At 41.6% G+C, this 14,532-nt stretch overlaps 1 protein-coding gene across 1 annotated transcript in view; it reads right to left on the reverse strand.

The window, feature by feature from the left end:
• Positions 1-14,532, reverse strand: part of LOC126024306 (phospholipase B1, membrane-associated-like) — an 85,893-nt gene that overhangs the window by 12,464 nt on the left and 58,897 nt on the right. The window contains exons 34-45 of the mRNA XM_049784694.1: positions 12,428-12,479; positions 11,720-11,800; positions 11,535-11,546; positions 11,168-11,233; positions 7,294-7,389; positions 6,712-6,789; positions 3,644-3,704; positions 3,115-3,173; positions 2,921-2,985; positions 2,636-2,679; positions 2,309-2,408; positions 545-596 (exon numbers count right to left, since the gene is read on the reverse strand). Of these exons, the coding sequence (XP_049640651.1) occupies positions 545-596; positions 2,309-2,408; positions 2,636-2,679; positions 2,921-2,985; positions 3,115-3,173; positions 3,644-3,704; positions 6,712-6,789; positions 7,294-7,389; positions 11,168-11,233; positions 11,535-11,546; positions 11,720-11,800; positions 12,428-12,479 (766 nt within the window). The remainder of the gene's footprint in view (positions 1-544; positions 597-2,308; positions 2,409-2,635; positions 2,680-2,920; positions 2,986-3,114; positions 3,174-3,643; positions 3,705-6,711; positions 6,790-7,293; positions 7,390-11,167; positions 11,234-11,534; positions 11,547-11,719; positions 11,801-12,427; positions 12,480-14,532) is intronic.

Consider the following 14,532-nt stretch of genomic DNA (forward strand, 5'->3'; position numbering starts at 1 on the left):
CCTAAACTATTTCTAAACAGAGTTCTATTCATCTGAATCTATGCAGAGGGAGACTCTGCATCTACTGGGGGCGTTGTATTGAGGCCCTTGGAGGAGCCTATCTCTGTCACCACCCGAACCAGAGTTCTTACATAAGTTGGATGCCAAAACTTGTGAAATGAGAAAGCTTGCGATGTTCTGCCATGAACATTGGTCAGGTTCAATGAGGGAGAAAGAGGAACGTGAGAGGGAATTGTTAGTTTGAGCTGCCAGAACCGCAATGATAGATCTCTGGGAAGTCAGCTATTGGGGAGAATGTGAAGATCATTGAACTTTCCTCATTTCTCTGTTCCTTTCCCCTTCATATTGCAGGTTTTGTTAGAGCATGGCCAGTGCTATTATATAACATTTTTATATAACATTTTTGATTACTAAGACCCACCCTACCCAACCACTGTTGGGAATTTTGGTATCAAATCTTGAAATCAGGGCCAAGGGAATGTATTGGTAACTCAGCACCTAAAGGAATGTACTTTTTCTGAAGCAAGAGTGGCTTGGCACTCACAGAATTGAATTCCATTAATTGCAATAGCTTATTGGCTTGTTCTGGCATGTCCCTGGGAAGAGAAAGAGAGAGGATATTAGTATTGGTTCAGAAGCAAGCATTCAAATGAACTGATTTGCACCTTCTTGACAAAGTTTCAGTGCCTGGTGAGCAGGATGGTCACTATGGACATACGGCAGGGCAGAGTTCCCGATGATGCTCACAGACTAAGCATCCAATCACTATTTTTATTAATTAACATTCACAAGCATTGTTTATAATATAATGTTTTCTAGCATAAAAATAACATCTTATTAGAATTAACAATTCATTTCCCTATACATTTTTAAAATTCTCTCCTGACTCTCACTAGATTGAATGAAAACTCCATTTCATGAACAATTTCAAATGAATTAGCATATAATTCTTACTACTTACAAATTTTCCTATCTGTAAATGGGATATACAGTTTTGTAAAAAAAACTGATCATTTTTTTGAAGCCACATCCGGTGGCACACAAGGGTTATCCTGGCTCTGTGCTCATAAATCACCCCAGCAAGATTCAGCGGACCATATGGGATGCTGTAAATCAAACATGGTTAGACCTCATGCAAAGTGAATGCCCTACCCACTGTGCTATTAATCTAGCTCAGAATGCTAATAATCTTATAGAGGATTGACAAATATGTGTATTTTCAGACATTTTGTTCTTTTGGTCTCTCTGTGTTTAGTTGTTACTTCCACCACAATAAAAATATTTTTCTGATATATTAGGAAGTAACAAAGGAAGAAATAATAAATGCCAATGAATAACTATTGGACATTTTATCTAGAAGAATGAACTTACCTAGGGTTGAGAGTGGATGGAACACCATTGGATAAAAGTGAACACTCTAGGGGGCCAGAGCAACAGCACAGCGGTAGGGCATTTGCATTGTATGTGGCCAACTTGGGATGGACCTGGGTTTGATTCCTGTCATCCCATATGGTCCCCTGAGGATGCCAGGAGTGATTTATGAGTGTAGAACCAGAAGTAACCCCTGAGAGCAGACAGATGGGGCCCAAAACCAAACAAAGAGATCACTCTAGAGGTAGATGTAGTGGTTGAATTGATGAAGTGAAAATGTAGTAGCACTCTATGGTATCTCAAAAAAAATTGGTCACAAAAACTGCATTCATTATAAGTTCTAACTTTAATATAATGCCCAAGGATGGGATACTAGCTCTGATTATCTAAGATGACAAAGAATCTTCCAAGAATGGAATTAGAGAAATGTTTTGTCAGGGAAGAGATCAAAATCTTGCATAAAAGCTTCCTGATTCTGAAGATTTCTAGTCACTTATTAAATAGATATCCACAAGAATGTGGATATGTGAGTTTGAATCAGGTGGCAACTTTACATCTGGAACACAGCAGACACTATGCTTTTCCTATATAGTCCTCCAAATGCCCCTTTCCCAAATCCTTTGTAGTGGTCATAAGAGCACAGGGTCATAGTAAAGTATTGAGCCTTGAAATCCTGGTTTCTTTGATATATTTGGATAGTCAACAGAATCTGAACTTCCTTATTCTTCTTGCTAGATTCTCTTCATGAAGTTGAGAGTTTGTATGAGCCAATATATAGAAGAGAAAAGCTCAGGAACAGTGAGTAATGCTGAAGTACTCTAGGACTGAAGATTGTGTACCAGCTGGGGCAGACTACCAGATGCCTCCAACACCTGTTATCAGTCTAGCTCCTCCTGCATTCTTCAAAACGACTATAGGGGTACCCTTGTGGACTTACTGAACTCTGGCTTCCTCCTCTGCTACATTCAGCCCTGCCAACTCAGGCCATGACCCACGAGAGATACCATGGATGACGGAGGAGAACTTGAGCAGAATGTCTTTCAGAGAGAAGCAGAGAACAACAGTGAGAGAAAAGTGAGTGAAGGCCAGAAGACACAGGCTATATGGGCAGGGAAATTTGGAGTTTCCTCAGGGCTAGTTAATCCCCTCCCAGCATGTGACTTCTACTGCCTCCCTGGGGAAGGTGTTGACTACAACCAGGTGTTGACTACAACCAGGGGTTGACAGAGCCCTAGGAATGGAGCTGAACTGTGTTCCTACTTACTTGGCAGTGTGGTCTGCTTCTCAAGAACCTTATGCCCGCCAGTGCTGGGAACAAGAAAGTCCCCATGTCAAAAATACCCAACCTATGGCTTAATATCCTGCCACATTTTCAGAATCCAAACCAATCTGCCATAACTCTCTGGATGTTTCTATCACTCTGAAAACCAACCTCACTGTCTGAAGCTCAGTTACTAATACTACAGTGAACACTGTCTCACCAGGAGAACCAACCACCTATGCCTATTTGGAGAGATACCAATAATAGAAAAACAGATTAGAATCTCACCTCCAGGAAACAGATTTCCAGGCTTTCGGTATATCATAGGTAAAAGGGCTGGCCCCCCATGCAGACTGTTAAAGCAAAGAGAAGTTTCTATGTCTGTACTCAGCACACTGGACAAATGTCAACTTGCCCTGCTGTAGCAGTCAGGGCCTAGATCAGAATGCTAAGTAGAGACCCTTGGTATGCCCAGTACTCACTGTGACCCAGTCACCCATGGCAGCCACCACTTGAATGTCTGCTGGTTGCAGCTTGCTGGCTAGAAGAAATGCAAAAGGATGAGTTGTTGGGGGATCTATATAGGAATGACATGCCAAGAATTTATGATTTGACTTTAGTTCCACATGGCCCCAGTGCAAATTTGTCCAGGTTCAATCGTAAGAACTCATGTGCCTCTTCTGTCCATTCACAGAAAACAAGACAAGGATGTTTGTGTCTCTCCTGGCTAATTTCCCTCCTGAGAGGATCCCATTCCCAAACTGCATCCTTCACCATATCTAATCATTGAGGATAGGCATGGTAGCTATCTCATAAACCCTCTTAAAACTGAGTACAGATGAAGAGAACTCTGTCACCACTGAGAACCCACCAAACCATATTTAGCTTCCCATCAGGAGTTCAGGTGGAATCTGCACATATCTGGGAATCGAAGATAATCTGTGTTTTTAAGGTGTCCCCACCGTTGATACTTCAGCATTTAATAGAAATGGGGGTTTAGTATTCACTCACCTGAGGATGGGGGATGTGGAGAAACCTCCAAATACATACAATCAAAGTCACTACCCCAGTCCTAAATAAACAGGAAGAAAAGAGTGTCTAGCAGACTCTATAAGAAGGTCAGCCAGCCACAGCAAGGGACACCAGCATAAGGAATGATCAGTAGAGGCTAATCTACAACTTTGAAGGGAGTCCATGATGGGGACAACTATGGTAGATGAGCTCAAAGCAAATCAAGAGAGAAGGAAATGAGAGCCAGCTAACCTGTATGCATAGTACACAACATATGTAGGTGGGTCCCATGTGAACTCTCCATAAGTTCACCCCAAGTTCTATACCTTGCAAATGAATTCACTATATTCATTAAAGCAGAGAGATAATATTAAGACCAAGTTATGGGCCTCACAAAGGAGCATAAATATCAAATGCTGGAATACAGTGCAAAAGGGGGAAAGCTTTTCCACATGTATGACATCCTAGTTCCATTACATACATGCATAAGAACACATACATGTGCATATGCATATATATACTCAAAGAAAACTCTTATATAATTGAAGTGAATTTTGGTTCAATTTAATATGAAGGTAAAAGATACTAATTATAATGCAAAGGATCAAATATTTGATCAGTTTTTTTGGGGGGAAAGCCTATGAACTGTTTTGCAGTATCAATTCCTGGGGCTTTTCCACTGCTTTCATGAATAAGTGTATACATAAATCAGCATATTGACTCAGGAATTTGTATGTGTTCATCATGATTAACCTGGGGGCTTGAAAAATTACCTTTTTTAGAAAATAAAGCAATTGTTTGGAATTTAGGTGAGGGGTTATTTATGGAGAAGACAGCAAAGCTATAACCCCAAATTTTTGTGTATAAAGCAGGGAGAAAGTATATTTTCCTAAGGCCCAAACATATACTCACATGTGAGCATGAGACCTCATTGGACAAACACCTTGCCAAGAACACAGTTCCAAAAACAGATCTTGATTCTACAGCAGCTTATCTAGAGTTGCCTGTCTGTGTGGGCCAAAAGATGGCAAAGACCAGACTTATGAGACACTTCGGAGGAAGCAGAATGGATCCTCGTTGCAATATGATTAACCTTATTCAGAGCCACGAAGTAATTCAGTGAACCTTCTGAAGCACAAGCAAGCCAATGGTCATGCTTTAATGCCCATTTCTCTTGAAAATTCTTGTACTGAAGGAGAGTTCAGTCCAATCTGAGTGCCCAGGAAAAGTGTCTAATATTCTATACATTTTTCAGATGTCTGTCCAAATCCCTGAGATGATTGGAATTCACCATAAGATACAAGTCAACCAGTGATGAATCCCCATCCTCAAACTATGCCCTTTAACTTGGTTCATATTTGGGGTGACTATCTTCAGGACAGATTTGGAGTCATGGCTCCTAAAGCTTTGCTGCCTGAATCCTTGGAATTTTACTTCTACACAAACACTAAATTTCTTTGCCCTGGAATAAAGGCTTCCTACATAGGTATCTCCTCTCAGAATGGTGTTCACATCATACCCAGCTCTGCACCTTTATCCCGTCTTAAAAGTCCACATGACCAATTGGGATGTGGTGGCATGGTCAGAAAATACTCTCCACATAGGCATTTCCTGAAACTGGATGCTGACAACAGGTTAAACCCCAACGTCTCAGTGCAGTTCTAGAATTGTTCGGTTTCTGAAGGCAGCATTTGTACCACCCACCCACCCTATTCCTTTTTAGGAAAGGTGGCTATTGCATATATGTTAATACTCTGAAAACAAATGCATAGCCAAGTTTCTCCCTCACAGCCAGAGGAGTCACAGAGTTACCTGGTCTACTATCTTTGTGGGGTATTTATAGCCACTATTTTTCTTGGTTTTCAGGAACGAGGCAGACTAAAAAATAAAAGGGAGGGAGGGAAGGAAGGAAGGAAGGAAGGAAGGAAGGAAGGAAGGAAGGAAGGAAGGAAGGAAGGAAGGAAGGAAGGAAGGAAGGAAGGAAGAAGGAAGGAAGGAAGAAGAGAAGGAAGGAAAGAAGGAAGAAAGAAGAGAAGAAAGAAAGAAAGAAAGAAAGAAAGAAAGAAAGAAAGAAAAAGAAAGAAAGAAGAAAGAAAGAAAGAAAGAAGAGGAAGGAAGGAAGGAAGGAAGGAAGGAAGGAAGGAAGGAAGGAAGGAAGGAAGGAAGGAAGGAAGAAAAGAAGGAAGGAAGGAAGGAGAGAGTGGGGGAGGGAGGGAGCAGGGGAGGGAAGGAGGGAGAGAGAAAGAAAGAAGAAAAGGAAAAAAGAAAGAAAGAAAGAAAGAAAGAAAGAAAGAAAGAAAGAAAGAAAGAAAGAAAGAAAGAAAGAAAGAAAGAAAGAAAGAAAGAAATCAAGAAAGAAAGAAAGACAGAAAGAAAGAAAGAAAGAAAAAGAAAGAAAGAAAGAAAGAGAAAACACGGTGAAATGCTAGCTGAAAGCATAATATTTCAAGTCAATTATTCTGATCTTTAGATATTTTAACATGAGTCTTACCCATTTAAAAATAACATAACAATTTCTCTTCAATTTATGAGAGTTGAAGGAAAAGGCTACACAATAAAATAAGAAAAATTTTCTATCTGTATACTTCAGCATGTTTTATGCTCTAATTTTTCTTTACTCGGCTCTTGAATATCTATCTTCCTGATTCTCAAAGTGTTTTCTTTATTTTTATTAATTATTTAATTCTATATTTATTTATTTTTGTTTATTTTGAGGAGAAGCCACACCCAGCAGTGCTCAGGGGTTACTTCTGGCTCTGCTAAGAGAAATTGTTTTCTGCTTCTACAAACAGAAATTGTTCCCTGCAGGCTCAGAGAAGCATATGGGATGCTGGAAATCAAACCCGGGTCTGTCTTGGGCTGGCAGTTGCAAGGCTTTAACTGTAACCTCCTTCTGTCATTTCCAAAAATATATCAGCCCATTCATAATCCTCTCTTTCTTTCCCCTCATTTTTTTAGTCTCAAAATCCCATGGTTCCCAGGGAAGGGGGCAAAGAAGAATAGATGGTAGAGAAGGAAGCCCTAGTTTCTGGGTAAGAATCTGAGCAAAGCAAGAGCACACCTATTACCTGATGCATTCCTGGGCACATTAGAGAGTTTTCCACAGAAAAGTCGAATACTCTGGTTTTATTGCCTAAGTCTTCAAGCTAATTGGGAAAGAAGAAACAGACATTTGAGCACATATTCCTGAGACCATCTTGAAGTGCAAAAGTTTAAAACTTGAATTCAGGATCATTGGCTAACTCTTCTACTTCTGCCATTTGCTAGGTGATGAGCAATGGCACATACTTTGCAGCTCTAGGGCTGAACTTTAACAAAAATAATCCTGGTCCATCTCTGTAGGGCTGTTGAAACACATGAGATAAACTTGCCTATTATCCTTGCATGATGTTGGGGTGTCAGCTATGCTGGCCCCATGGGACTAAACTACCCTGCCCAGGAATCTGTTTGCACAAACTGGAAGATTTTGGAATCCAAACCAGTGGATTCCGGAATCCTAAATTACCCCAGAGCTTCACCTTTTGAGCCTTTACAAATGGGCTATCTTCCCTATATTCTATCTTGCTTGTGTCTAGGACTCTAGAGCACTGTGCTCTCTAGATGGTCCAATGTTCTAGATCAGCATTCCAGAGATATTTCACTACTTTTACCATATTATTCCACAGGGCGTAAGCCAGCTTGCCATGTCCTTTTTGACTGATGCTGAGGCAGTCGAAGGAGAAGTACGAAGTATCACTTTTCCCATCCTGCAGGAGAGAAAGAGATTTCACCCATGGTCCTGTTGGTTTTAATAGTGGAAGGGGAGTGAAGGCCCTCATGAGGGAGTTGATTCTTGGAGTCTACCACCTTCAACCTTCTCCCAGTACAGGTGTGTCTACATATTTGGCTCCCTTAAGGACTGATCCCTCTCACCCTCTTGGACTATATCAATCCTAGAGTACTAGACTTGAGTGGTCACAAGGTCATGACCTCTGTTCTGTCTCAACTATTCTCTTTATTTAATAAAAACCATTTTCCATGAATTTTATGGAACCTCTCAAGCAGTGCTCCCAGTGGTGAATATTCTCTCAGTAGTATTGGGCTGACGTTTGTTTGGTGTTGAGACAAGAGATACCATTCCGCTTAGATCGTCCCATTTCTGCTAATTCTCTGGGCTTATCCACAATTCAGGTAGTTTAAGGAGAGGTATGGTGTGAGGGACAGACCATCAACATGCTGGGAGCCCTCCTGTAGTTAGGCCCTGTATGTGATATGTTCCAAAAATTAGTCGAGGTTTGTGGTGAAGAGATCCTTGTCCCAATGAAAGGTTGGCCTGATGCAGGAACAAACTGATAACTGTCCAGAGCAGCTGCTTGCTCCAAAGAAAATCTCTGAGCTTAGGTAGAGCCATGGAGGCAATAAAGAGCAGTGTGTGCTCCCTGGAAACAGCCCTGCTCACATGAATTACCCAGAGGGAGGACTGGGATACAAACTTCTCCATCAAATTTTCTCCACAAGCAAAGACTCCTTGGTTTAAGTCAGGGGAACAGACTCAAGTGGGGCTTTGTAAAACACCCACAGATGAGAGAGGCAACAAGGATGTGTCAATTGAGTGAAATTGGATCTCAATAACCCCCCATCATTGCATCCACAGTAAGTGGTCTGGGAAGCAGAGTAATTGAGACAAACTCCAATCTTGTCTGTTTGTTTAAAAATTCTGTGATCTTAGGCAGGTTAGAATTTTAGCCACAAGACCCTCCATGATGGAGATGAACAAAGGCCCCTCACAAGGCAATCAGAATGGGTTGAGTTAGGAGAGACTTATAACTATGCTTAGTGGATACCAGCCAATATTGGCTGTGGTGAATTAGGGTGCAAACACCTGCATAGGCACCTCTGGGACCCCAGATGTTCTAGGACTTGTGCCATAGACTAGCACCTGGGTTTCCTATTGGGATCATCTTCTCAAGGCTGAGAGGGAGTTTTCCCCTTGACTGTACCCCCTCCAAGGCCATCCCTTGGAATCCATAAGACTCAACTGGCACATACCTTAAAGGCAGGATTAATGATCATTTCCAAGAAGGGCTGCAGTACCACAGTGAAGTCACTGTTGTGTCATAGCGTCCTGACCCAAATCAGATTAGTCAATTCGATCTGGAACACAGATGAGCAAGTTTAGCACAGGCTCCAGATGGGACTGAGCCCCAGTGGGACGGGGAGGGAAGCTCCCTCCCCCTGGACAAACAGCTCATCCCTGGAGGAAGAAGTCAAAGTGCCCTGGCAGGTGTTTTCTGAGAGTCATGGGCACAGGCTGGCCACACAGTGGTTGGAATCACTGCTAGCACTGAAGGGCCAGAGAGCAAGTTCCACAGGACCCAAAGTCTGAAGGCAGTATCTGGAGACTCGAGCCCCTCAGGGCATGTGCTGAGCTATATGCGGGCAATGGGCATTCAGAGTGCAGGAAAGGAAAAGAACTTCCTGGGGTGCTCAAGTTACTTCCCTTCTCCTAGTTATAGACAAGCACTCAATGAAGTGACCCAGAGCTGTTTCATTCATGTCTGTGCACCTGACTTCTTTTTGTGACACTAGGGTTGGAGTGGTTGTGGGTTCAGGAGAAAGAGAAAAAAGTGTTCATCTGTGCCTGAATCTTGGAGCACCTTCAATCTCAGAATGTCTCTTCAAGAAAATTCTGAGGTTGTGTTTTAAGCAAGGGTCACGTGGGGAGTACCAACATGATGCTCTTCTTAATCTTACATTATAGTAGATGGTCAAGTTCTCCAAGTTGACATATCAGTGGAGCCTTTTGGTGGATTCAGAAACACAAGGACATATGCTACTGCACAGAGGGGACCACAGGAAACATAAAAACTCAGTTAGGGATGGCGCTGCTGCTAGTGTGTGGTGAGAAAGAATTGGTGATCTCTTGTGGTCTTGTCCAGGAGAACTATGAATAAAAGTCTATGGCCTTTGATACAAGTGTGTTTGTCGGCAGGGTAGGAGCTAAGATGGATATAATTATATTCCAGATTACAACAATGTTCCCTCCGTTTCACTGGGTACATGATTCTGATGACAGTAGTACAAGGCCCTGAGACAATGACCAGTGAGCTACAATGTGTGTCATTATAGAAAAAATTCATTTAATTACTGATACCTTGCAGTGACACCCTTCATCTACATCATTGGTTTACAACAGGGTCTCCTGTTCCTCTTTGGCTTTGTAGTAATGAATTCAAATCCCACCAATGTACTTGATGTGATAGGAGGCAACTAGATGGAAAGTCCTTGACAGAGGGTTGACTAGGGTTTTTTTTTTTCTGTGAAAGCAACCAATGGACATAGAAGGAAGAAGCAAGTGCACACTTGCTTGCATGCCACAGAGGGAAGGAGAATATGCCTCCAGGAGATCCCTGTCCCTTCCAAATTTTCTTCCCATTCAAGCCACTGTGGGTATGAAGACTGGGAATAATGTTCATTTTCAAGGCTGGATGACTCTGTCTTTACAACATCAGCCTTAGTCTCAGCCTTAGGTTCCACTTTGCTAATGGATCTGTCCTATCACCAAGATACCCACTGGTCACTTGCATCGGCGACAAGGTGTCCTAGACAACCACCTCCCTGTAAGCAATGCTATCCTCCCTGATGCCTTCATAGAGTGTGAGCTCTGAAATACAATGAGGTTGAAACTGTAGAGTTAGTGAGAGTCGTTAGAATAGTGAGAGGCTGGGGTTAGACCATGGAAGTGCAGAAGCAAAGACAGTGCAGAGAGAAGTTGAAGATTATGACAAAGGAGGGGTGAAAGCAGGTTGAGAGTAGGGGTTAAGGCAGTGGAGATAAAAAGGGAGAGATGTGGTGAGCACTACCCCGGTTAGAGAAACTACCTACCGACTGAAAATGCAAGTCTTTGGCTGAGTCAGGAACATCTGCCGGCGCAACATGGGGTCAATAAAGTACAATATGTTGACCAGGGCTTTGGGCACCTAAAGACAAAACTCCTAGTGAGGCAAGCAAAGTTCTACCTTTGTCTTCTTGCCCCAGGTTGTGCAAACAGCTCCTGGAATATCCAGGATGCTAGTTTCTAAGTCTAGTTACTAAGTTTCTAGGGAGACGTCCAGGGGGCCTTAGAGGCCCCATGATCTTGGAATATCCTGCATGGTGTCTATGGCAACCACGGTGGAAATGCGAGTGTTCATCATTTTTGACTTATTAAAGCATTCTTTGTGCTTCTGGGAACAGAGCTAGAAAGACTGGTTCCAGGCATCCCTGCGCCAATCAGTGTCCTGCATAAGAGACATCTAACTGTCCCCAGCAGACTGTTGCCAGAGAACAACAGTGAATGACTCCTTTTCACTCTGCTTCTCTGCTCCAATCCTCTATGTTTCTAGGGGGATTCTGGATGGGATCATTTTCCTTACAAATACACTCCAATCATTTCAAAGAAAGGATTCCAATTCATTGACTTTTTCCTTTAGGCAAAAGGACCACCATCATTCCTCCTCCCCATTGATGGTGAGCTGTATGCAGCTATCAGAGGGCCCCACCTACATTGTTATGCAGGTAGTCCAAGCCTTCTTTAATATACTGAACATATTTATCTGTAGAATAAGATTCCTATGATCGGATTAAAAAAAGAGAGAAAAAATGGTCAGAGTACAAACAAGGAGGGGACATTATCTTATCGGCTTCTTATAATAGGTTCTGACTCTAAGGACTTTTATTTATACCTGAGAGGACAATTTATCATGACTTTTGCCCAAATGGTTTGCCCCCCCCCCCCAGAAACTATAATCTTGTGCCACAGCCAATTGCAGTGACAGACAGCTGCTGGGCTGTAGTGTCTTTGGTTTCTCCATACCCATAGCTGCACGAGAGGGGGTTAGAATCCCCATTTACCAGACACTGGCTCCCTCACCTCACTTAAGACCTGAAGGTAAAGCCAAAAATCTGGGTGCCATAATGTGTCCGTACAACTTGTATGAATCATGCATGTTCTCACACAACAACTTGGATTGGTTTTAAGTATTGTAGTAAAAGAGAATCCCTAAACCTAATCCCAATGTCAGGAGTCATGAGGAGGATTGGTTCTACTCTCATTACCCTCTTATCACAGAAGACACAAAAATCCTGGTATCCAATCATCACAGTGATGAGTTTCCAGTCTTGCGCATAATTTATGCCCTAGAAAGAACAAAGAGGAATGATTTCTCCATAAGCATTTAATAAAACCACCATAGCTTCTCAAAAGTAATTCAACCCATGCTAACTGCTAACATTAGAATCTCCGACTTGAAGGAATACAAGAAGTTTATTTTGAGACTACAAAATTTTTATCTTTTTTCTGTTTTGACTTAAAATAGTATTAATAATGCTTTATTCTGGGGTTGGAGAGATAGCACAGTGGCGTTTGCCTTGCAATCAGCCAACCCAGGACCTAAGGTGGTTGGTTCGAATCCCAGCGCCAGGAGCTATTTCTGAGCAGATTGCCAGGAATAACCTCTGAGCACTGCCAGGTGTGGCCCCCAAAGAATAATGCTTTATTCTGTTTATAATTCCAATATCATACCCATCTCCAGTTGAAATATGCCCCACAAGTACCTGAACACCCCTTCCATCTCTCTTCCAACCCCACCTCAACTCAGTTGTATGGGTCAGTTTCCTCATTGTGTTGCATTTGAATATTTGTTTCTACCTCCCTGTATATGTTTAAGTCCCATATTTTAGAGAGATTATTCTGGACACCAGGATAGATATTGAAGGTAATTGTGAAGAAAACATATCTTCCTTGTTGATATTAATCTCACTTACACTCATAGCTTTCATTCTATTCACCAGCCTCTCGCACTGATCTCGAAACTGTCTGAGGAGACAAATAAGTGTTTTTGTAACAAGTGAATAATTTTTTGTTCCTGCCATAACTAGAACTTTCAAGTAGATTACCAAAACTAGAACTAGCAAGGACATTACACTGCAACTATATGAGCTGGAAGAAATCTTTAGGTTCAGGAACAATTAGCTATTTGCCTCATCTGGAGAGTTAATACAGTAAATAATCTTTGGGAAAATTATTATAGAGTGTTTCCCCTAATAAGGTTAGGTAAGTGTATTTCCAGTTTTATTTGTCACTCATGTTCTCTTTTTTTTAAAGTTCACATTCAAACTCTTTTTGCTAGAAAACCATGTTCTTTGACTCACAAAAAAAAGATATTGGACTTAGTAAATATTTTGACATGTGCTCTTTAAATCTGGAGAGGAAAAATTAATTCTGATGCTCTGATACAATAATCCTGAAAATGCTCATAATGATATAATTTCTTTCTCTCTCCCCTCACTGCCACATCACAGACCTAGATACCACACAATGGCTTTGACTATTCACTTTTCTGCAGTGTCTATTTATGTGTTAATGTATTTAAATACTGTCTCAGTCATAGTTGTACTCAGTACAGGTGCCTGAGTTTGTAGGTCATGGAAGAGTTGATGAACTTACCCTAAGCTCTCTCCAAGTTCAGGCCCCAGGCACAGATCTGGGTGAGATGAACTCAAAAATTTCAGTCTAACCCCTCCTGTTCGATCACCAAAAAAAGATTCTGTTCTTTCTTGTTTGTTTGTTTTTGGGTCACACTCGGCGATATTCAGGGGTTACTCCTGGCTTCTGTGCTCAAAATCGCTCCTGGCAGGGTTGGGGGACCATGTAAAATGTCAGGAACTAAACCCGGTTTTGTTCCAGATTGGCAGCATGCAAGGCAAATGTCTGCCACAGTGCTATTGCTCTGGTTCAAAAAAAAAAGGTTCTTTTGAATCTGAGCAAGAAGAACTTGTTTGTTTCTATCCCAGATATCATGTTTCTGAATAAGCAGTATTTCTTTCTCTCTTTTCTTTTCTTTTCTTTTTCTTTGTTTTGCTTTTTGGGCCACACCCAGCAGTGCTCAGGGGTTACTCCTGGCTAATAGCTTTTGGCAGGCACAAAGGACCATATGGGACCCCAGAATTTGAACCAACCGCCTTTGGTCCTGGGACGGCTGCTTGCAAGGCAAACACCACTGTGCTTTTCTTTTTTGTTTGTTTGTTTATTTTTGTTTTTTTGTTTTGTTTTTTATTAATTTATTTTTAATTATGAGAACAAAGATGCAAAGAAAGAGGACAAGTTAAAGTTACAGTGGAAGGACAATCACCCATAAACAGAATTCTCAGTAGTCCTATTGCTGATATCTTAACTTTGAACTTTCAGCCAAAGAACATTAAAAAAAATAAAACAGAACCTATGTACAATTGCTTTGTCCCTCAAGTCCCCAGATTGTAGTACATAAGATTTCTTAGCAGCACACAAAGTATTCTAAAGACATAACACTTATGTAACTCCTTAAACATTGAAGGCAAAGTACAAGCAGCATTTCTTAAAGCTGGGTAGGTAGCTGCATACTTCAGCTTCATCAGTAGTTGAAGTAAGGAGCACCAGCATAAAGGGTTCAAAGGGATGCGAGAACCATAGGGTTGAACTCCTTAAAGGATCATCATGGGTGACTGACAGTTCTGTTAAGGTCCTGCTGGCTTCTCAACTCCATGCTTTGTTAACTCCTTTACAAGCTAAGGAAAGGGTTAACTCTTTGCCCCAGAAGCCTCTGCTAAGTCTTGTTTATCTCTTTGGTTTATGATTTCTGGTCTTCTGGTACTCACATCCCATGAGGCACACAGAAGAGTGAATCTTTTGAACACTTATGCTATGCTGGGTTTTAGAAAATGTATTCTAGAATAGAGTTGGGCAGTTAAGTGAAGTGATTTGAGATAGTCCATATGAGAGCACCTCCAAATTTTCATTTCCTAAGTGGAGCACCTGACCAAGCCCATTCCCTGGAGACAACAGCTGTGGACTAGGTTCCAAGTCGTCGTTACCAGTGAAAAAATGTCCCCTT

The sequence above is a fragment of the Suncus etruscus genome, chromosome 12 (genome assembly GCF_024139225.1).
Source record: "Suncus etruscus isolate mSunEtr1 chromosome 12, mSunEtr1.pri.cur, whole genome shotgun sequence".
NCBI lineage: Eukaryota > Metazoa > Chordata > Mammalia > Eulipotyphla > Soricidae > Suncus > Suncus etruscus.